Source organism: Prionailurus bengalensis, chromosome A3, assembly GCF_016509475.1.
Source record: "Prionailurus bengalensis isolate Pbe53 chromosome A3, Fcat_Pben_1.1_paternal_pri, whole genome shotgun sequence".
Lineage (NCBI taxonomy): Eukaryota > Metazoa > Chordata > Mammalia > Carnivora > Felidae > Prionailurus > Prionailurus bengalensis.
In genome coordinates, this window is record NC_057354.1 from 15,746,088 (window position 1) to 15,770,368 (window position 24,281).

At 41.1% G+C, this 24,281-nt stretch overlaps 1 protein-coding gene across 1 annotated transcript in view; it reads right to left on the reverse strand.

Moving 5' to 3' along the window:
- Nucleotides 1-24,281, reverse strand: part of STK4 (serine/threonine kinase 4) — a 93,291-nt gene that overhangs the window by 38,977 nt on the left and 30,033 nt on the right. Inside the window, exons 8-10 of the mRNA XM_043602285.1 lie at nucleotides 23,341-23,469; nucleotides 22,267-22,453; nucleotides 2,706-2,863 (exon numbers count right to left, since the gene is read on the reverse strand). Coding sequence (XP_043458220.1) covers nucleotides 2,706-2,863; nucleotides 22,267-22,453; nucleotides 23,341-23,469 — 474 coding nt within the window. The remainder of the gene's footprint in view (nucleotides 1-2,705; nucleotides 2,864-22,266; nucleotides 22,454-23,340; nucleotides 23,470-24,281) is intronic.

Below are 24,281 nucleotides of genomic sequence, written 5' to 3' on the forward strand. Positions count from 1 at the left end.
GAGTACAGGAGACGCAAAAGGAGAGTAAAAAAGAAACTTAAAAAAATCACGCAAGGCTAATAAATCATGAATACATCCTTATTTCTGAATTTCTATACTGCCAGTAGGAAAGAAAAAAAGCTATACCGCACTCTAAAAACCTTTAGACCAGAATTTAGCAAGTTAGAATCGAGTGTAAGGTTGGTTAGAGCACAGATCACTCGGCACTGCCCCCAGAGATTCCGATTCACAAAGTCCAGGGTGGGGCCTGAGAAACCGCATTTCTAACAAGTTTCCAAGAGATACCAATGCTGCTGGCCTGGGGAAGACTCTTCAAGAAACTGTCTGAGGCCGTTATTTCAAATGCTCGGTTTGGGATTAAGGCAAGAGCTACCTAGCAAGAACTTGAAGGCGTTAAAAATCATTTTCATCTGCTCTCTGGTACTTTTTGAAACAGCAGCTCATGTACACCCCACCTAAACTTTCTTTCATTGCTTGGTCTGAGATTCTCTTAAAAGAGAAATTAAAAGTTTTGTTGAAATTTGGACAGTAAAAGTAGAATAAAATTTTACATGGTAGGATAGGTTGGTTCAGGTACAATGTGGACATATACTCATCCTAAGGATTTACAGCAAGAATCCCAGTCAAATGCCCCTAAATGCCAGACAGGTCAGCCAATACACATGAATAAAGGAGGCCAGACATTGAGAACCAGACCTAAAAAGGGCAGCTGCTGTGCAGCTGCAGACAGTTATGGTCAGGTCTTCCAAGTTTTCAAAATAAGCCAGCGATCCACCATTTTATCTAAAAGCTCTCAATTTTGAAACCTGAGCAACTACTCAAAGGTTTGTAAACACAATACAGGCACACAAAAAGGTCTGTGGGCCGGAGGCTGCCAGTTTACAAGCTCTGCGTAGAGGGAGTCTCAGGACCTCCTCCCACCCGGGGCAGGCACAGTCCAGGTTGGGCAATGTGCTCACCTACTCGCGGCGCTCGTGGCCACTCCCTCCAGCAGCTGCCTATTCCCAGAATGGAAAGCATGCTCTCTAAACACCTATGAAAGAAAGCCTCTCTGCATAAGCAGCTTGCCCACCAGAACAACTTCTCAGCCAGTAATCCTAGTATGGGAAAACTATGGCAGAGAGAAGAGAATTCTTCCAACACTGGAGCTACCGATCCAAAAACAGTGATATAAATGCCCGGAATTTCGGGATCACTAACTTTTTTCAAAGAAAAGGACACTACAGATTTGAGAAAAGGAATACAGATTTGAGGATTCTGAAGCTTTCTGTCACACTGATGGTATCCGGTATCCAGAAGTTATTTCATCTTTGCCTAGAGACTCACTCAACCGAGAAAATCAGTCCTTACAAATACGCTGAAGGCAACCACGTGGGCAACACCGAATCGCCAAAATAATTCAAATCTCACGAGTCTACTAACAAATGAGTGAATAGCTGACAGGAACACGTGATGCTGAAGAAGTAAATGAATGAACAGATGACAAGGCACATGAAGCGGGCTCTAACAGGGCTTCAGGGACTCAATAGTAAAACAGCCTCAGGTGGGTTATTCTGATGCTCAAATGACCTCTGTCACCGTTAGCACACACGATGACATTCCTGCTACTGTACAGTGGTAGAAATTATATATGGGATAAGGAGGTCATTACCTCAAGGCCAGTGAGTAGGAGAGTAGAAAGACAGGGCCAGAAAGGCCTCCCAGAATCCAACCACAATGTCCAATCCAAATTCTTTCATAAGCAACATCAGAATGACGACAGAATTTAAGAGTGTAAAAGTTAAAAATCCCTAAAGAGAAAATTCTTTTCTAAAAATGTTCAAAAAAAGGAATGCAGACTCCTTAGCTTACTTTTTCCCCCAATTTTTTATTGCCTCTGCTCACTGAATCTCTGTGAACATTAACACGTGTCTGTGGTTGAGGGAGAATGTTCCACTGCAGAGAAAGGAAAAACACACCCAGTTTTTCATAAGAAACTTTGGAACAGTTTAATATTCATCCTCAGGCAACATTCAGAATAGTCCTCTCAGAGAGTCTAAAATTAGGGTAATGATTAGCAAAACAGAAAAGACACCACACACCAGCATGAACTGCCCTCCAGTGTAATTCTTAACTATAAAGTCACAATCCCAAATCAACTAGAAATGTGGGTCCTTACTCGATGAGGATTTCTTTTACCATTAAGAATTCCAAGCTCGACAAAAAGACAAATGGCAAGTGAATAAAGGATTTTTAGAGCAAAGAAGATGCCATTACACCCAGACCTACTCAAATGTCAGTGAAGATGTCGTCTCGAACCCATGAGGCCCTCAGTGCAATGGCCAATGGCCAGAGGCTTACACTGCACAAGAAAATGCTCTAGCGGGGCGCCTGGGTGGCGCAGTCGGTTGAGCATCCGACTTCAGCCAGGTCACGATCTCGCGGTCCGTGAGTTCGAGCCCCGCGTCAGGCTCTGGGCTGATGGCTCAGAGCCTGGAGCCTGTTTCTGATTCTGTGTCTCCCTCTCTCTCTGCCCCTCCCCCGTTCATGCTCTGTCTCTCTCTGTCCCAAAAAAATAAATAAATAAATAAACGTTGAAAAAAAAATTTTTTTTTTTAAAAAAAGAAAATGCTCTAGCGCTTTTGGTGAAGTGACAGAACTGGATGTGTGTTGTGGCAAATAACTCTGCCCAGCAGACAGAACCAGTGGCTTCCAGCACTACTTACAAACTCATAGTCTCCATCCTGCGGCACTTTCCAATCTGAGGAGTTCCTCAGGGGGCCAGGTACACTTTTGCCGAAGCTATTGATCTGATTTTCCTTTTCTTTTTGTTCAAAGTATTCAAGGAACGATGGTTTTGCAGGCTGCATGGTCTCATCCCTTCCTGAAAACCAAGAACAACAAAAGGAGAAAAATGATATCTTCGACCTCAGATAAGTTTAATGGATACATCCATCTCCAGACGACCTTCATTCGGCCTGTGTGTCAGTGGCTTTTTTAGAGAAGGACCCTGAGGAGAATCTAGTAAAAACCACAGGAAATGCACAAATGCTCACTCCAAATGCTTCTCCTGGAATTTCAGAGGACTGTGGCCCCCCTCAAATACATGCAAATACTTCCCCAGGGCCCCTTTTTCTGGATGGAGAGACTTGGGTGATGTAAAGACCCCGAGTAAGATGCAAGTAGTATTTTGGGGGTCTCCGATGGCAACATGTTCCTGTAACATTTAGACTTAAAACAGAGAAGCAAGCAAAAATATTTACTTGTCATCTACGTAGACAACATTTTCTAGAGCCAACGGAGTAGAGAAGGGGAATGATACAATAGGGTGACTCCCTTTTGATAAACTCATGATCGGACTGGACTAATAAGAAAAATATGCATGAAAAATCAAATAGAAATAAATCATAATCCATCCACTCCAGGAAATATTACGTAACTTTAAAAATCTTATTTATAAACGGTTTACAATAAAGCTAAAAGTTAAAAACAGGATACGATATTATATGTACAGAATGATCTCAACTCTGTAAAATCATATATGTAGGGGGGAAAAAAAAAGACTGGAAGAAAATATACCAAAATGTTAACGGGGTTTGTCTCTCATAAGTAGATCTCAAGATCTCACAGAAGGAAAGATCTTGCAAGCTGGCATGGTCAGGGAAGACTGGTAGAGGGGGGCTTCGGCTGGGCCCCAAACATCCCTGAAGAAGAATCAGCACTTAGGTGGCAGGGCAGTTACACAGCAGAGGCAGCAGGTATGAAAACAGCAGTCAGTCACTAGTTAGTAACAAGGGCAAAAAGAAAAATTGTACCTGGCACGACTTAACAACCTAGCTAGCTGAATGTATCTACTTCACACGTCAAAGTAATCTGTACTTCTAATTAGTATTCTAATACCAGGAAGTACAGAAGTTTTTTCCCAGTGCTTTCCATGAATATGTGGGTTTATACTGCCCTTTTCCCCAGTAACCAGGAAAAAAGACCAGAAGGCTCAAAGCCTTGAGAAATGAATGGGGAGGGGCATCTGGGTGGTTCAGTCAGTTAAGCCTCCAACTCTTGATCTTGACTCAAGTCACGATCTTGCGATTCAGGAGTTCGAGCCTCATGTGGGGCTCTGCACGGACAGCACAGACCCTGCTTGGAGTTCTCTCTCCCTCTCTCTCTGCCCCTATCCCACTCGTGCTCTCTCTATATAAATAAATAAGTAAACTGAAAAAAAATTTAAGAAGTGGATGGGGAGGGGTCTAGAAAAGAAACACCAACAAGTGTTTGTCCCATGCAACCTTATCTCCCGACACCCCCTGGTCCAGTGTCAAGCAGGCACCCTGACTGCCTCTCAGACGTTTGTCATCTCACTTTACCATTGCCAAGTTCAAGAGCAGCCATTCCTAGATCTGCCCACTTCCAGATGCTGCCCAAAGCCTACTTCACTGGTGCCTCCTCACTAATGAGGGATTACACACAGTATTTACTAAGATCAGTGATTATCTGGTGAGTGTGTGTGTTGTTTTGTTTGTTCTAGGTACCACATTAAGGGCTCTGCACGCTTATTTTATTTAATTGTTGAGTTAAATGTAAGGTATCATTTCATAATCTACTTCTGAAGGGACTGCAACAAAATAAAACCTGTAGAAGTGGAAGTGGTTTGGATTTGTCGACAAGTACTTTTGATCGGTTCCCCCCTCTGAGACCAGGAACAACCGTGCAGCAAGCCTCCACAAATCCCACACACAGACAAAGAGTACTTAGAGAGCCTCCTGGAGCCATGTAACCATGGCCGTGCTAGCGACAGCTGTCACATATAGCACACGGTGTCCTTTCATACAGAATCTCCTGGCACAAACGGTGTATGGTGTCCTTTCATATGGAATCTCCTGGCTAGACAGTCCAACCAGCTGACCAGGACAGGAAGTCCTGAAACAAAACAGAGAGCCCAAATGGCTTCCAAACAATTAGTTATTTGGAAAAACACTGAATTGGATCCACACTTCACATCTTAAACCAGGAAAACTCCAAATGGGTAAAAGCTCTGACTGTAACAACGGAAACTATAAGCACTGTAAGAAAACTTGTGTGAATGCATTTAAAACCTGGGTGTGGAAGGGGTGCCTGGGTGGCTCAGCCCAACGGTTAGGTGTCTGACTTCAGCTCAGGGTCATGATCTCACGGTTCACGAGTTCAAGCCCCTGGTCAGGCTCTGCGCTGACAGCTCAGAGCCTGGAGCCTGCTTCAGATTCTGTGTCTCCCTCTCTCTCTGCCCCTCCTCCACTCATGCTGTCTCTCAAAAATGAATAAATAATAAAAATAAATGTAAAAATTTAAAAAAACCTGGGTGTGGAAAAAGGCTTTCTACCTATGACAAAAACCCAGATGCAATGAAAAATGGAGAAATAAAAACCTTTTATGTAAAGAAAACATCATACATTTTCAAAAATTAGTAAGCACATACATAAGCTAAGACAAATGACAAACTGGAAGAAAATACTGGCAACAAGTACCATAAATTTGTTTAAAGAATTTAGGGGCACTGAATGGCTTAGTCAGTTAAGCCTCTGACTTCAGCTCAGGTCATGATCTCACGGTTCATGAGTTCAAGCCCCGCGTCAGGCTCTGTGCTGACAGCTCAGAGCCTGGCGCCTGCTTCCGATTCTGTGTCTCCCTCCCTCTCCACCCCTCCTCTGCTCATGCTCTGTCTCTCAAAAATAAATATTTTTTTAAAAAGATCCAGATTTTGGTCCAACTATAAAATCCTGGGAAAACCATAGGTTCCAATCTACAAAAAGAGGCCCCTGGACCATTATTTCCCACGCCCCTTTACAGCTCCGAAAATTTCCTAATTCTATGAGTTGGCAGTAACTTATGAAAACGTATTTATGCTCAGTTACTGATAACCATTCAAAAGAAGTTCTTATCTCCAGAGGGATTATCACACTTGATAACCACTAATCTAAAATATGCCACAGCTTAGATGTGTATGGGCATAAACCAAAGACCAGACCAAAGCAAAAAGTAGTTAGGACTCAACAAATACTTGTGACAAGACTGTCTCTGACTCTTTGAGTTTTTTGTTGTTGTTGTTAGTGGGGTTTTTTTTGGAGGTGGCAGGGGAGAAGTTGTCTTTTTTAAAACAGATGGAAGAGGTGACCAAATTTTTCTTGGCCCAAACTGTAATAAAGATATCATCTAGAGATGTTGGTTATAAAAATGTTTTATATAAGTAAAGCTGAAGACATGAATGAATCTACTAGTAGGAGAAGCCAACTCAACTGGCAAGAAACAGCATGCATTCAAAAAAGAAAAACAGTTAGGTGTATTTGTGATTCCTGTTATTTAGTGGTTCCAGAAATTAACTGACTACATCACAATATTCTTCCTCTGTGTTAGACTGCTTCCGTATTAAGTTCACATGGATCAGTCAGCACTCCTGTTGTGACCAACATTTTCTTACTAACACTGTGATTATAGTACCTGTTTTCACTCTGATTTTGTAGACTGATAATTCTCAGTAAACAGATCTGTATTACTGTAATAATTAGTATCTCGGATAGAACGTTTGCAAAAAACGTCCATGAGAATTCCCTCCCAGTGTCATCGCCCGTTGGTAATGCCCTCCCACAAGATCAAGATCATGACCTGAGCTGAAGTCGGATGCTTAACCGACTGAGCCACCCAGGTACCTCTCAAATTCAATTAAGATTTACTGAGTATCTTCTAAGTTTCAGGCATTTTACTAGGTACTTTTGCATGACAGTCCTATCCAAACTTCATGAACACCATGAAATGAAGCAGGAGGGAGGAGGACCCGCATTTATTAGGCACCAAGCAGTAGATGATATACCATTTCACGTAATCCTCGAATCTTCTGAGGTATGTATTATTTCCACCTTACAGGTGAGAAATCTGCTTAAGATTACGTAGCTAGTTACCAACAAGAATGGGATTGTCAGTTTAAGTCTGGTGAGCTGCATCTCATACTGCAAATTCTCTAAAATTGAAATGAAAATTCTTGATATGTCAGAACTGCCATTAAGGTGAGTGTAGAAAGACTGAGGGAATGGGATTTTCCCAGTAACCTTATCTTTGAACTTCTCTTTTAGCGCTCCTGAGCTGGATAATCAAGTGTGCTGGACAACAGCCTGTCAGTACTGAAAAGTGTAAGAGAATCAGTCCAAGCTGATTAAAGGCAATGCTGTCCCCAGGGCTTCAGCTGGCTGGTGGGCTTTTTGTTTCGATGTGAGCTGGGATATTTTTTCAGATGTATCCCAGGAAATGAAGACGTTCCGCTGAATGATAATTCCAGAAACCTGAAGCCGTAGGGAGAACAGACAGAGCCGAAAAGTCAAACTTTCTAAATGGCCGTCTCTTGCCCTGATTCTTTGATCTGACACAGGAAATGCATGAATTCTTATACTATGACTGACCCATTTTTCTTTGTAAGCAGCATCTGGCAAGCTCAATGGAGGATCTGTCTAAACTCACAGACCAGGGGTGAATTCATAAGCAACTGTATCCCATGTTTATTTTTCTTTGAAAAATGCTATATAAAAGGAGAAAGACCTAACAAGCCAATGTGCATCAACTGAAGAATGGATACATAAAATATGGAATACCTATACAGTGGAATATTATTCAGCAATAAAAAGAAATGAAATACTGATACATGATACACGGATGAACCCTAAAAGCATTATGCTAAGTTCAAAGAGCCAGTCACCAAACACGACATATTTTATGCCTCCGTATGAAATGTTCAGAAAAGGCAAATCTGTAGAGACATAAAGTAGATTAGCTGCCCAGGCCCATGGGGTGAGTGGGTAGGATGGCAAGTGACTGCTAATGGATATGGAGTTTCTTCTAGGGGTGATCAAAATTCTCTAAAATTAGAGTGTCAACAAAACAGGGTATTATCCATACAATGGAATCATTCAGCCATTAAAAAGGAATGAAGCACTGACACATGCTACACCACGGATGAACCTTGAAAACATTAAGAGGAAGAAACGGAACACAAAGGCCACATTTTGTAGGATTCCATTTATATAAAATGTCCAGAATGGCAAATCCATAGAGACAGAAAGCAGATGATGGTTGCCCGTGAATGGGGGCAGGGGGTAATAAGAAGTGACTGCTAACAGCACTGTGGCTTTTGGGGGGGCAGTGAAGAAAATGTCTGGAATTCAACAGTGGCTATGGTTGCACAACCTTGTTAACTAAAAAAACCACAGAATTGTAACTTTCAAATGGTGAATTTTATGATATGGGAATTATATCTCAACTAAAAAAGATACATTTTTAAAAGTTAGATTGTGGTGATGGCTGCAAAACTCTGTAAATATACTAAACCCCAATAAATTGTATACTTTAAATGAGTAAATTACATGGTATGTGAATTATATATCAATAACTCAATTTTAGGGGTCCCTAGGTGGCTCAGTTGGTGAAGCGTCCAACTCTTGATTTAGGTTCAGGCCGTGATCTCTGCTCAGGTCATGATCTCACAGTCGTGAGATCAAGCCCTGCATCAGGCTCTACGCTGGGCACGGATGCTGCTTAAGATTCTCTCTCTCCCTCGCCTTCCACCCCTCTCCCGCTCACACACTTGCACGCACACCCTCCCTCAAAAAAAAATTATTAAAAAAACTAGAGATTAAAAACAATAATTCAATTAAAAAAAAAAGAAGGACTTCTTTCCTCTACGGTTTACTTTTTTTTTTAACGTTTTTATTTATTTTTGAGAGAGAGAGAGACAGAGTGTGAGCAGGAGAGGAGCAGAGAGAGGGAGACACAGAATCCAAAGAAGGCGTCAGGCTCTGAGCTGTCAGCACAGAGCCCGACACAGGGCTCGAACTCATGAACCATGAGATCAATGACCTGAGCCGAAGTCAGACACTTAACTGACCGAGCTACCCAGGCACCCCTACAGTTTACTTTTATTTCTAGATTCCTTTGAGCTATGACACAATGCCAGGGGAGTCAAAATTGGGAAAGAGATTGACCAAAGACTGAAGCCTGTCTTTTCCTATGGAATGACCACCTACTAGACATTAAACTTAATGCCCTTTCATTTTTACGTTCGTTTTTAAGACTGTCATTAAGTAAACCATAATGGTCACTACTCTGCCCTTAATTTCTACAGTAATAACTCTTTTCTACCTTAACAGTAATACATTCTGTTTAAGTTAGAGAAGTACACAGAGCCTGCATTTTCTTCTGTTTCATATTTGAATACTTGCAAGGAAAAAACTCAAGTAATCTCTCAAATGTTTTCTTCTGGCATGGAATAAAATGCCTTATCAGAGAGTTGTTTGTTCTGGTTTTTAATCTAACCTTTATTAGATTTTGGTCTTTGTGTGGTTTTTGTTTTTGTTACTAGGCACCTAAGTGTCTTCCACATATTAACTCATTTCATTACACAAGTTATTATCCAAGTTTCTGTGTCGGGCCATAAATATTCCTTTGAATGTTCTTTGAAATCACTGAGAATTGCTGGAATCATAAATTAGAAGATTCCCTGGAGTCCAACTGGAATAACTCTTCCAGTTCACCAATTTTGGCAATTGCCTCTTATGTAAATTGACATGACTTCTGGGCAGTGGTACTTAGTTATTTAAGTCTGGTGAGCTGCCACATATCTATTCAAAGAAATCTGAACCCAAATTTCAAAGAATTACTAACTGGAGCAAAAGAGGTACACATCTAAAAAGATATAGGAGGTTAACAAGTGAGAATGATCCATATCTTGGTTATTGCAAAAATTTCCCAACTGATCTTCCCTTGTCCAGCCTTTTCAAGCTCCAAATTATCCATGTGACTCTTCTAAAAAGCCACCTTGTCCTATCACTTTTCTGATCAAAATGTCTTTAAAATACCCTATTACCAACAGTAATTACCAAGTTCAAACTTCTCAGTGCGGCACTCAAGGTCCTCCAGCATCCAGTCAAAATCCACTTCAGCCAAATTGAATATTCAATGTATATGTTTACTTTCTGACTTTGCACCTGCCTAAAATAGTCTCCCTCAGTCTTTCTGCACATCTAAGTCCTTGCTTTCCTTCTCACAAAACCTTTAATACTTGTCTGCACCACTTACCCAGCATTTTGCCTAGTTATATTACCTGCATATGTAAGTTATGGCAACATCAAATACCACTATCCAAAATATCTAGGGTAATGCCCCAGACATATAAGGAACTACAAGGAACAGTTATAGTACAGCAGGCACTCCATAAGTATTAGACAACGATAATGACAAATGTCATCTTTCCCTCTTAACCTATAAATTCCTGGTCAGCAGAAAAGGACTCGTTTGGTTTTTATACACTACACAGGCATAACACATTGTGACTACCTAATAAATACTTCTTGGTTGGCATTAAATATTTATTGTTAACAAATACTGATTCCAAATTGATATTTTTAGACCATAAACAGTTATGAGAATCATCTACTTTTTCTATATAGATCCATTTAAATTGATTAAAATGCAGCTCCATTTCTTTGCTGAATAAGAGTAAGCAAGTCAGAACAGCTTAGAGCACCAGAGAAATATATTCCCTAACCAGTCAAAACTGATTTATCTGCCTCTTAAGCGTAAGAGCCGAAGTATATCTTTTAAGACTCATTTTTCCTTGTTCTTCATTACTCTCATGCTACTGCCCTCTCCTGGAAAATACATTCCCCCCACGGCTATTCTTGGCTCTCTCTCCTTTTACCAATTTAACTGTAATGGAGCACCTTATCTTCCCAAAAATATAGGCCTTGAGCCCTTCACCCAAGCTACACTGAGATCTGGTACTTTCATATCCTAATATGTGATCTGGCAGAGTGTTTCGAATGAATTTTCAGGCACCACGTGTCTGTGCCTTTTGGCTCATCCCAAAAGAATCAAGAATGTTAATGGTTTCCAAAGATAAAATTGAGCCCAACATCTGGACAGAATTAGAATAACTGCACAAACAATTAGGATTTAGTCTCCACTTTACAGGATGACCTTGAAGTATTTTTCTAAGGTAATTTTTTTAAAGTTCACTTATTTTGAGAGAGAAAGCACAAGCCAGGAAGGGGCAGAGAAAGGGAGAGAGAGAATCCCAAGCAGGATCCATGCTGTCCACACAGAGCCCAACGTGGGGCTTGAACCCACAAACTGAGATCATGACTAGAGTTGAAGTCGGACGCTTAACCGACAGAGCCACCCAGGCGCCCCTGACCTTGGAATATTTGTGCAACCATGAGAAAAGTCTAAGGACCAAGATGTCTGCTCTTCTACCTTAAATCCCACCCAGGAGAAAGATTCTGATAAACACACAGTGAACCACAGCAATTATTGTTCAGGGACAGAAAAAAATCCAGTCAGTAAAAATTCCACAGGATTAAGATAACAGTTTGAACTCAACAAAGGAAGGTTCAGGTGGATCCGAAGTCTAGCCTTCTTTAAAATCTGCCATCTTGCATTTTGAGCTATTTAACAGATTCTCAAAATACCTCTATCTTATTGCCAAGGAATGTAAAACATGCACACTCACTCACTCTCTTTCTCCCTCTCTCCCTCTCTCCCTCTCTCTCCCCCCCTCAGCACATTTTTAAAACATTACTGAAACTGACAGGTAACCTTACTTTAGTTCAACCATTTTCATGGTTTTAGTTCACCAGTGCTCAGAGAGATGGCACTTACAAAACACCATTAATGCCAAGAATGAGAACATAAAAACATAAAAAAAACATAACTAGCAAGAGAAAAGGAATTAGGATGCAAAAAAGTAGCCCTGGTTGAAGGAACTTTCAGGTCCAATTAAAAAGCCACTGTCACTCATTAAAAGACTCATAAACTTACACAACTCACCATTTTGAAGCATTTACATTCTAAGTATTTTCCATACGTTATTCCATATCATCTTACCAGCTCTACAGAGTAGGAACTTTTATGCCCCATTTTTTTAGACTAGGAAACTGAGGCTCAAAAAAGGACGTAACTTGCCAAAGTTGAACGAAATTTATGAGATTCTGAGCAAGTTTCAAAGCAAGGACTCTCATTCCAAAAATTAATATTCTTTCCATGATCCCTTTTTCTTTCTCTTACCCTTACTGAGCAGATACATTTCTAACAAAGTGTTGTAAGTTTTAGCTTTGGTACTATAACTATACCAATGCATGTGTAGAACTCTCAGACAATGCTGTGAGTAGAAAAAATACATGAACACTTAACATTCTCTGACAATAGTTCTAAAGAAATTGCACAGTAAGGCTACTGTAGTAAAAGAAGTGTTAAAACACACACAGTACATTACGTCCTATTTACTACCCTTGCATATGCGATCATCAGTCAGGGAGAATGAGATGGAGAACATACAAGGGAGGCAATGTTAAAACAATCCCCTCCAAACCGCTGCAGGTGTAAAGAAACTAGGCTGTGAGTCAAGAATTTCCAACTTATGCAGCTCCAAAATTGTATCTGATGGGTAGTGTTGAAATAAAATCATTTCAACAAGAGCCTGGACTTTTTAACATGAAGAAACTTACGGCAACAATAGGGGCCTTCATGAGACTTAGGAATTTCTGGGGAACTACAAATACACAGTGTTTGCCCCACATAATACTATCAAGTAATTTGCCCACAACATGCTTCTGAGTTGTCCTAACTAATTTATGCCATTCACTTTAAAATTCTACTTCCAAGAGATTAATGTGGTCATTACTCTAGAATAAAAATTAGAAATTTATGAATCATGTTCGAGTTTTAAATAGAAATCACCCACTTACTCCCTTTCAGAGTCTCATTTAAAAGGCTGGGTCTGAACTTGGACCACTGAAGGATTGAAAGATTGAATCCACTGACTCAAGCCTTTCAAATAAGAATGCCCACTACCGCCTCTACTATTCTAGACTCTACTGGAGGGCTTGGTAAGAAAGAAAAAATATATAAGGACCAGTGGCGACTGGGTGGCTCAGTTAAGTGTCCGATTCTTGATTTCATGATCTCATGGTTCGTGAGTTTGAGCCCCGTCTCAGGCTCTGCAGTAACAGCACAGGGCCTGCCTGGGATTCTCTCTCTGTCCCTCCCCTGCTTATGCTCTCTCTCCTTCATCTAAAGTTAAAAAAAATATATATATATATGTATATATATGTGTGTATATATATATATATATATACACACACCCACATATATATGGATCAAAAGAAAGAACTAAGATTGACTTTTGTGTAGTCAACATGGAAACATTAGATGAAAACTAAAGAGAGAGTCAACAAAGCTATAAACTGCCATTAATAATATTTACTTTGATACACATATAACTTTCTCCAAGTCAGTTCGCACAGAGTTTTGAGTTTTATTTTAAAAATTTATTTAATTACTTGGTTAGGGCCATTTTAGCCGATGATAGCTGCAAAATTACATCGTACAAATTTTGTCCAAAATTTCTGCATCATACCATGTTGCAGAAAGAAAACATCAGTTCTCGTGAAGGTCTACTGAGAAATCTGGGAAGAGAGAGGAAGTTTAAACTATTTTGAGACATTTTGGCAGATTTTACTCTTACTTGAACTTTGCCAAGTATGAGGTGTCCAATTTCCTACCTAAATAAAATAAAGACACTGTCCTAATGTTGCTGCGCTTACTTAAAATAGATTTTAAAATAAATAAACAATGGTCTTGATCGAGAATAAAGCGTACCATAGAAAGGGGATTTGATGGGAATGCCATTCTAACTCATAACCTGTTACAGAGCTCCCTCTGCTGGCCCCGAGAAAGCACAACAATCCTGACACTGACCTAGAACCTCTCCAGTCACTTCAGATATGGGGGGTGGGGCAAATAAAGTTCTTCCATAGCCCTTATCAAAAAAACAAAACAACAACAACAAAAAACCCACACTTATGTAGACAAATAGAAGAAACCTTCCAAAATCCCCAAACTGATATTTTATCCAGACATAGTTTTCAAAGTAGTGCAGGCGATGGTTTCCCTCCTCGGTTCTTACAGATGCTCCTAAGGTCTAAGGCAACCAGGTCTCCCCTCACTCTGACCCCCTCCCTCCAGCTGCAACCGGATTCTTTACTCTAGACTGAGACATACGCAGCCAAAACATACTCCCTCAGACGGAGATACCATTAAACCTATCGTCGGAGGCTGACCCCCTTTGACAACCATCTGCCCTTCACTTCTGGAACTCTGGGGAAACATATAGAGTAGCTAGTTACTTGAACAACCAGCAAGGAGAGGTATATTACTGCGGGCTGAGGCTTACCAACATATGATCTGTAACATGAGCCTTGGTCCTGTCCCTCAACAACTAATAAAAAAGGCTCTGCGGAACAGGAATATAATATAATAAGCTTTGAAATCAAACATACCTAGTTTCAAGCCTTGGCACTTCTATTACTCACGATGTGATCACGAGCAAGCTACTTAATCGCTGTGCAATTCCATTTCTGCTGCGACAAAATGGGGGGTGGCTGTATTTACCACACAGCATGGGAGCAATGACTAGTATGTCAAATGTTTACAAAGGATTAAGCACAATGCCTGACACAGAAAATGCCTAATCATTAATGATTATTATTAACAGTTATAATGTCTAACCTCCTGAGTATAATAAAGAAACAACTTATATAATAAATAATCGGTCCTGAAAAAAAAATAGATGATCTCTGGAATCTCCTCAGAAGCCAGCGCTAGTCTTCATCATGAATTTTCATGAGTCTTATATTAGGTCTAATGCCCATTAATGTAAGGGAATGCTTCCAAAACAAATTAAAGTTCAGGAGAACAAAAGGAGCACAGACTCCGGACTTGAGATTCCCAGCTCTAGCACTTACTAGCCAGGCGACCAGGAGCAAGGAACAACCTCTCCCAAGTTTTCCCTGGTAGAGAAAGTATAGACATACCATCACTATAGACAGGTCAAGATGACTGAATGAACGGAAGCACTAGAGGGCCCCCCTCCTGCTCTAAACACAAAAATTCAAGACCTAACAAAACAAAAACACCGTAGTGCTCAAAACTAGAACAGGAAACTTCGCAGATGCCAAAAGCAACAGAGGAACCCACAGCACTGAGGTGAGTGGCCCACCGGGAAAACCAAACCAGAGGGACTAGTTTTTAGGCTGATGTGGGAACAGGAACCGAGATAAGACGGGAGCCAAGATACATCTATAAAAAGGCAGCTAGAACTCCATTCCCAGCACAAAGATGAAGCCAGGACAAACTCTACCCACAAGCACAAGGACATGGCTTAGGAATGTAATAAGGGATGGAAAGAGTCAACTTCCAGAAATGTAATTCCCTTGGCTGTCCCACAAGCACACTCCAGTAATGATTAATATCTAAAAACTACACTGGAAGAAAATACCCCTTAGGGACCCACAGGGATACCTATGCAACCCCAGAAACATAAGAGACCTCCAAAGAAGATACTTCCCACTAAAGCTCACAACAAAAATTACAAAATACAAAAAGAAATCTAACAACATGAGAGATGGCAGACACAAACAGCAGAGATCAGACCCAAAGGGACACCTGGGTGGCTCTCAGTTGGTTAAGCATCTGACTCTTGATTTTGACTCAGGTCATGATCCCACGTCTCTTGAGTTTGAGCCCCACATCGGGCTCTAGGATGACAGTGGTAAGCCTGCCTGGGATTCTCTCGCTCACTCTCTCTCAGCTACTCCCCTCACACACACACACACACACACACACACACACACACACACAACTCTCTCTCTCTCTCTCAAAATAAATAAATCAACTTATAAAAAAAAAGGGGGGTGGGGCACCTGGGTGGCTCAGTCGGTTGAACGTCCGACTTCGGCTCAGGTCATGATCTCGCGGTCTGTGCGAGCCCCTCGTCGGGCTCTGTGCTGACAGCTCAGAGCCTGGAGCCTGCTTCGGACTCTGTGTCTCCCTCTCTCTCTGCCCCTCTCCCGCTCATGCTCTGTCTCTCTCTCTCTCTCTCTCTGTCAAAAATAAATAAACATTTTTTTTTTAATTAAAAAAAGGGGGGGTGCCTGGGTGGTTCAGTCAGGTAAGCGTCCCTACTTCAGCTCAGGTCTTGATCTCACAGTTCATGGGTTCGAGCCCTGCGTCCAGCTCTGTGCTGACAGCTCAGAGCCTGGAGCCTGCTTCTGATTCTGTGCCTTGCTCTCTCTCTGCCCCTCCTCTGTTTGCATGAACACGCGCGCTCTCTCTCAAAAATAAACAAACATTAAAACAAAACAAAAAAAAAAACAAAAAAACAAATCACACCCAAGGAGTTCAAGATAATAGACTGATCTAAAAAAAAAAACCTTAAAATAATGACATTTATAATATTCAAACAGATAAAGGAAGAACATTTGCTAAGACAAGACTGGATATCACAAAAGAAAAAAAAAACAGATTTAAAGATAACTAATTAAAACTTTTAGGAAGCAAAAAAAGTAGTCACAGAAATAAATTCAATGTCTGGGTCAAACAGTTGATTACATATGGCTAAAAAAAGAATGAAAGAAGATAAATTTAGAGAAAACACCCAGAAAGTAGCACAGAGACTTAAAACATGGGAAATAGGGAAATAAAAAGGAGAAATGAATATAAGTGAAGAAACCAAGGGTCCTGACAGCTGCTATTATTCTCGTGGGATGTAAAGTGGTACAACATTTGGAGGACAATACACCAGCATCACAATATGACAAATATACATGAAATGATTCAAATACTTCTGAAACTCCTAGGAAATACTAAAAAGGAGGCACATTTATACATAAGATGTTCCCTGCAGAGTTATTCATAATGGTGAAAAATTAGGAACAACCAAAATGTCCAGCACCAGGTAAATGATTAAAATACACTGGTAAGTGTGATAAATATAATAAAGGGCTATCCAGCAACATGGAACATGCATACACTTACTAAGTGGAAAATAATCAGAAAACAGTATCTAAGCAAATTAGGGGCGCCTGGGTGGCTTAGTCAGTTAAGTGTCCAATTCTTGATTTCAGCTCAAGTCATGTTCTCACAGTTTTGGGGTTCTGGAGTTCAAGCTCCAAGAAGGGCTCAACACTGACAACATAGAGCCTGCTCGGTATTCTCTCTCTCCCTATGTCCCTCTCCTGCTCTCAGGCAGGCATGCACGCTCGCACTCTCTCTCTCTCTCTCAAAATAAATAACCATAACAAAAGAATATCAGGGCACCTGGGTGGCTCAGTTGGCTAAGCATCCTACTTCAGCTCAGGTCATGATCTCACAGTTCACGAGTCTGAGCCCTGCATCAGGCTCTGTGCTGACAGCTCACAGCCTGGAGCCTGCTTCGGATTCTGTGTCTCCCTCTCTCTTTGCCCCTCCCCCACTCACGCTCTGTCTCTGTCTCTGTCTCTGTCTCTGTCTCTCTCTCAAAAAAATTAAAAAAAAAAAAACCTAGGCAAATTATTACTGTATAGGAACCATACTGGCACACAGTCAAAAACAGGCATTCTTTGGTTGAGTGAAAGGGTGAACTACTTTCTTTTTTAACAATGCATTAAGGGGCGCTTGGGTGGCTTAGCTGGCTAGGCGACTGACTCTTGGTTTTGGCTCAGGTCATGATCTCACAGTTCTTGGGATCAAGCCCCGAGGCAGGCTCTGTGCTGACAGTGCGGAACCTGATTGGGATTCTCTCTCTCCCCCCTCCCGTGCTTATGGACGCTGCTCTCTCTCTCTCTCTCTCTCAAAATACGTCATTTTAAAACACTGTGTTAATATTGCCATAATACTGTTGGTATAATAATTTTTAATATGGTAATGGAGAACAGAAGCAAATGAAATATCTAACTTTTCTAAGACAAGGAATAAACTTTTTAAAAAATCTGTAAAATACAGTCAATTGTCAAAAAGTGTATCAAAAAATTCAGAAAAGTTTCTGACCTGGATGTCCTACACAAACTGTGTGCAAGTCTTCTAATTTTCTTGTTACAATTTCTTTAAAATTAGAAACTAAAATTAGATTCTATGAAACTAATGCAAACCATTATGGAGATATGTCATTTTTTGTTCGGTTTATTGAGGGTAACAATTATAATTTTAATTTTTAAGGATTAAACTTTTCACAGAAGTTCAAAAAAGCAGTAAATGAAAGCCTATTTGTGAAAACGGATTTTAACTTCTAGCAACTTCAGTTCTATATTAGTCCTGAATTATAAAAGTTTTATAAATGCTTGGACTATTTGAGCTGTAAGAGACAAGGAAAGTAATAAGCTTATAATTCTTGAGTTTTACCCATTACGGTACAGAGGCCCATACAAGGAATGTGACTTCTCCAAAACAACACAGACAGCTTCTGAGCCAAGCTTGGTCAGATAGCCTCCTTTAAATGTTTAAAACTAATTCTGAAGAAATGGTATGATGTCTTAGATCTGCTTTAAATTAATTCAGTTCATTTTGAGGGGCTGAAATATGATGGGCAGTGAGCCAATCATTTTTGAAACTGTATGACAAGTCCACTGGGGTCATGATAGTATTCTGTGCAATTATGTTTTAATTTCCCATAATGAAAAGTTTAAGTAACTCCTAGAAACATAAGTGGTAAAGATTTCAAAGTAAATGGCAAATCTGTCAAACTTGTGGCCCCAAAACTGAATTATAAGACCTGAAGCAGATGATTGATGAACTGAGTTTATTTAATGTCACTTGGCTATGACCGCTGAGGTTTTTAAACAGTTTCTCATCATGACTCTAATATAAGATGCATGTTTCTGATTAGACACACTAAACTATCCAAGCTCAGAAACTGAACAAACAACCCACTGAATTAATTAGCACTTAAAATACATTTGGAAAATTACATTTGGAATAAAATTAATTCTTTAAATAAAAAAAGAGGCAGATTTTCCATAACATGTGCATGCACAGCACATGTTAATGGGCCAGCCAAGTTTACTACACAGTGATTATAACCATCTGTATAATTAAAGCCCTTAAAACAAGTAGAAGCACTCAGAATCCATGGAAAGACCTAGAGGTCAGCAGCTACAAAACAAACCTAACAAATCACACTGACTACTTAAAAATTTAGGAAGAAAAACTAAATGTAGTATATAGCATTCACATGATAATTTATGTAACACCAAACACATATCTAAGATATGTATCTAGGATAGGATACTCCAATATGGAGTTTAAGGGATAAAACATACCTAAGAACACTAAATGAAATCAGAATTAAAAGGGACTAGCAGGCCGACAATGTTTTTTGTTTTTTGTTTTTTTAATTTTTTTTTTTTAACGTTTATTTATTTTTGAGACAGAGAGAGACAGAGCATGAACGGGGAGGGTCAGAGAGAGGGAGACACAGAATCCGAAACAGGCTCCAGGCTCTGAGCCATCAGCCCAGAGCCTGACGCGGGGCTCGAACTCCCAGACCGCGAGATCGTGACCTGGCTGAAGTCGGACGCTTAACCGACTGCGCCACCCAGGCGCCCCCCGACAATGTTTTTATAAACTATTGTAAACAACCATTTTTAAGGCCATAAGAAGTAAGAGGGAAAAAAAAAAAAGAATTCTTAAGACAATCCAGAGACAAAACCCTAATTTACCAGACACACTATCCCAGCAGTATTTCTGGTGGGATTTCTTTACGATAGTAACTTTAGAAAATAATTTGGAAAATAAATAAAATTTAAAACAGATATAATCCTCTTACCAATAATAACCACTTTTAATATCTGATTTATTTACCTCCAGCCTTTTGTTTTTTCAGTCTTTTTTCTATATACACATTAATGTATGTTATCTTTTTACTCTGTAAAACTGGAGTCATGTTATAATTTTGCTTCCTTCTTTTTAAAAAGATTTTTTTTAAGTTTATTTATTTATTGTGAGAGAGAGAGCCATGGAGGGGCAGAGAGAGAGGGAGAAAGAGAATCCCAAGCAGGCTCCACGCTGTCAGTGCAGAGCCCAACGTGGGGCTCGAGCTCACAAAACTATGAGATCATGACCTGAACTGAAATCAAGAGTTGGTCGCTTAACTGAGACATCCAGGCACCTCTCCGTCTCTTTTTCACTTAACAACTCATAAGTATTTCCTTAGCTCACTAAGTATTCCTCAAACACAGGATTTTTAATGTTTTTATATGGTATAGTAGTCCCTCTTACAGAAGTATCACAATTTATTTGACCAATAATCTGCTGCTAAACATTTAATCCAGATTTTTTGTTTTACAATTCTAAGTAACATGTTTGGGAAAACTCTTGCATATAATTTGTCTACATCTTCGATTATTTTCTTGGACCTGATTCCTAGAAGTGGAATGTGCTGAGTTAAAGGTTTGAACTTTTTAAACCCTTGATGCATACTACATTCCAGGAAAGTTATACCAATTAACACATCCATCAACAATATTACTACTTTTCACCACCTGTATACTTCTGACCAGAATCCAAACACAGATAATAAGCCTCGGCCCCAAAACAGAAAAAAGAAAACCTTTCCCTTCGTAAACAGAGGCTGGATTATAAATACACAGACCTGAGACACCGAAAGCAGAGGGGGCTGCCTGGGACCCACGGTCCCAGAACTGCTGGCTCCAGTCCCGATGAACCAGCCAACCAGCCGCAGCTCCCCTGCACTGACCTACCCCTCTCTCGCCTCAGGGCCTCTGTGTATGCTGCTCCCTCTGCTGGAACACCTCCACCCACCCTTTTCACAGCCCAGATTAAATAAAATACTCCTCCACTCTGTTTCGACAAGCCCCTGGGTTACCTCTACTTTAGAAATTATTTCATACACTGAATTGTAATTAATGGTCCATCTCCCACACTAAACCATGATTTCCTTTGGGGCAAGGACTGTTTCTTCATTTCCTGCTGTGTTCTCAGCACCCAGCTGAGGACCTGGGATCCAGCACGGAAGAAAAATTCACTGAATGAATTAATCATGAAGCAGAGGGTCTAGAGCAGGAGTTAGAGAACTTTTGCTGTCTGTAAAGAACCAGAGAGCAAACATTTCAGGCTTTGGGAGCCAGATGGCCTCTGTCACAACTGCTCACTCCGCCTCTATAGTGCAAAGCAGTCACAGACAATATGTAAACAAATGGACATGGCCATGTTCCAATAAAACTTTATTGCCAAAACCAGGTGGTAGGCCGGATTTGGCCCATGAACCATAGTTTGCTGCTCCCTGGTTTAAAGGAAGGACCTTTAAACTTTAAGAAGGAAAGGGGGGGAAAAAAGATGATGAAAAGATTATAAAGCCTTAATGCTTTAAACCTATGCAAAGTTCATGGGGTGCCTGACTGGCTCAGTCAGTGGAGCATCCGACTCTTGATCTCAGCATCATGAGTTCGAGTGCCACACTGGATGTAGAGATTTTTAAGAATAAAATCTTTAGGGGTGCCTGGGTGGCTCAGTCAGTGGGCGACCAACTCCAGCTCAGATCACGATGTCACGGGTTGTGAGTTTGAGCCACGTCGGGCTCTGTGCTGACAGCTCAGAGTGTGGTGCCTGCGTCGGATTCTGTGTCTCCCTCCCTCTCGGCCCCTTCCCTGCTTGTGCGCGCTCTCTCTCTCTCTCTCTCTCTCTCTCTCTCTCTCAAAAATAAATAAATATATTTTTAAAAATAAATAAAATAAAACCTTTAAAAAATTAACTAATTAGAAAACAAATAAATAAACCTGTGCAAAGTGCAGGCTAAAAAGTGCATACAGAATTCAATTAGTACTGTTTGTACTCGCAAATTCCTTTCCTCTGTGAGCTGGTCTGTGATGCACAGAATAAGGGAAGGGAAACAAGTGAGGAGGAGGGGAGAGGACAGCACTCCGAGATGAGAGCAGAAAACGTGTGTCAGGCCTCAGTCACAGGCAAAAAAGTATGAGCAGGATAAGAAGTGAAGCAGAGGTGGGTTTCAACTAGAAGGAATTTGACAGGACTTTCACAGTTGTACAGTCATCCTGACTAAGTATTGACTGAGTATCGGTAAACCTGGGTTAAATGCACAGAAAATAGAAAATACACTGAAGCTATATTAAATAGCTCAGAATCTCATTACACTTTGATTATGCATCAAAACAATATGTGTGCTTGCCTCCATGGATCAAGGAAAAAGGAGAAAATGACAACATTCAATGAGAAAAGGGCCATTCAGGTTTGAAAGAAAGTCCCTCCTCGTTGCTGACGTTTTCTTGCCTCTGACACCGCAGGCCAGCTGTCCCCTTCCCCTTCCCCCACTCCCGCCCCACCAGAAAGTGACTTGAGCTGAGCCCATGTGGACCAGGAGAACCCATCTTCTCTGGAATGTGTAGGGTACGTCCAAGAAGGGAGTATATTTAACCAGAGCCTTACTTTTCATAGTCCCTTCCTCTTCCTCATCCTCTGCGTTGATCACCATGGTGCCCAGCTGTGACGGCAACGTGTCCCCATGCTCGATCATAGTGCTGGCTCCATCGGTCACTGTGCTGGCCACCCGGACGGTGCCCATCTCATCACCTGCTGCTCGAACCATCGTGCCAGAGTCCATCTCATCCTCTTCCTGGAGGAGGACAAAACCTCAAATTGGGCTAACTGGATCAAAAGACTGAATCCTTCGAATTACTATTACTCATCTCAACGCAAGCATTTCTGGATTTGATGCCGACTGGGGTTCTAGACCCACACCTTGTAGAGCAGAGAGCACTCTTATTTAACCAAAGAGAAACTTAAAGTCAGCCACGCGAGACAGCATATCGAACCAGGAGGGCCCTCATGGGGCGCCTGGGTGGCTCAGTTGGCTAAGCATCCGGCTTTGGCTCAGGTCATGACCTCATAGTTCATGAGTTCGAGCCCCACGTGGGGCTCTGTGCTGACAGCTCAGAGCCTGGAGCCTGCTTGGGATTCTGTCTCTCTGCCCTTCCCCCGACTCACACTCTGTCTCTGCTTCTCTTTCTCAAACATAAGCATTTAAAAAAATTTAAAAAATTAAAAAAAAAAGGAGGACCCTCTTCCCTCACCCCTTCCTCCCTCCTTCTTAAGGGTTTTACAACGTAACCTAAGGAGCTGGGGTGCACACCCTTGGAATCTCAGGCTTGGGAGGGAGTCTCTGAGGATAAAATCTGCATATTTAGTATAGATCTTTGATTCTCCAAAAGGGCACAAAAGACCAAGTCTCCGACCTAAGCATTCCCTTTCCCAAATAAAAAGTCAAATTCAGTAAATGCTGTGGGGGCAAAAGAGTAAAATTTGAAAATGTCTTAGGAAGCACCGCGAGAAGAACAAGCACAGACAGAGCAAGTCCTTCGCAGGGTCAGGCCAGGGCACAATCGGCCAAGCGGCGTCCCCAGCTCCAGGCTGATCTGGTATCTCCTACTCGTCCCACTGGACCTGGCAATTGCGAAATAACACGCATTAATGCCCGAGGCCCACGGCATGCCTGCCACTCACTGAATTGTCCTCATCGTCCTGGTCCACCTCCCGCTGCTGGGCTTCCTGGCGTTTCAGCTTCACATCCATGGCCTCGTTAATTAAGTCCCGCAGTATCGACACTCCTTTGGCACTCTTGACAAACGGGTGCTGAAAGCACAAAAAGAGACAGTTTATACGGCACCCGTGCCCAAACGGTGCCTGGCACCCCGTAGGCACTCGATCACATTTGCTGAATCGATGAATCTAATCTTTCTCTTTATGGTAACATAACAGCCGTGAAATCACACTCACTTTATAACTGTGACCAGGGTTTCAGGCTTTGCTGTCTTTTTTAGCCTGGCTACAAAGTCTCCTCTCTCTCTGCCAAACCTAGATATTCTCAGTGGGGTGGTACTGCCCCCTAGAGGAAGTTTTATAAACGTGTCGGGAGCTTGTAGTTGGTGTTTGAACACCAATGGCACATGAGGGGAAGGAGGGACACCGGCAATCCTTCAAAGCGGGGACCAGTCCTGCACAGCAACAAACTGTGGCACATTCTGCATGTCTTTCAAACGTCTTAGAGTATATATGCACTTTAGTAAATAATACTGACAAATTTTTTTCAAGAGATAAGCAAAAAAAGTCCAGAGATGATGTTGGAGGGGGCTTAAATGTCATAAAGACATTGTTTAAATATTACTGGATAATTTACTCATCCTGCTTATTCTCTCTACACAATGCACTATATAGTATTTTCAACTACATATTTAGGTAAAAAGGGATTTTAGGGCAAAAGTGTGGTTACTGCAGAAAAACACTAAAACAGGTCACAAATACAGAACAGGTGTAGGCCCAAATACCAATCAGCACAGACACCTGAAACCCAGGGATATTGTGGAATTTCATTTATACAAGCTGCTTCAATTTTTTAGTGTTTATACTACCTTTTTTGTTATTTGTGTTTACAGAACATTAGGAAA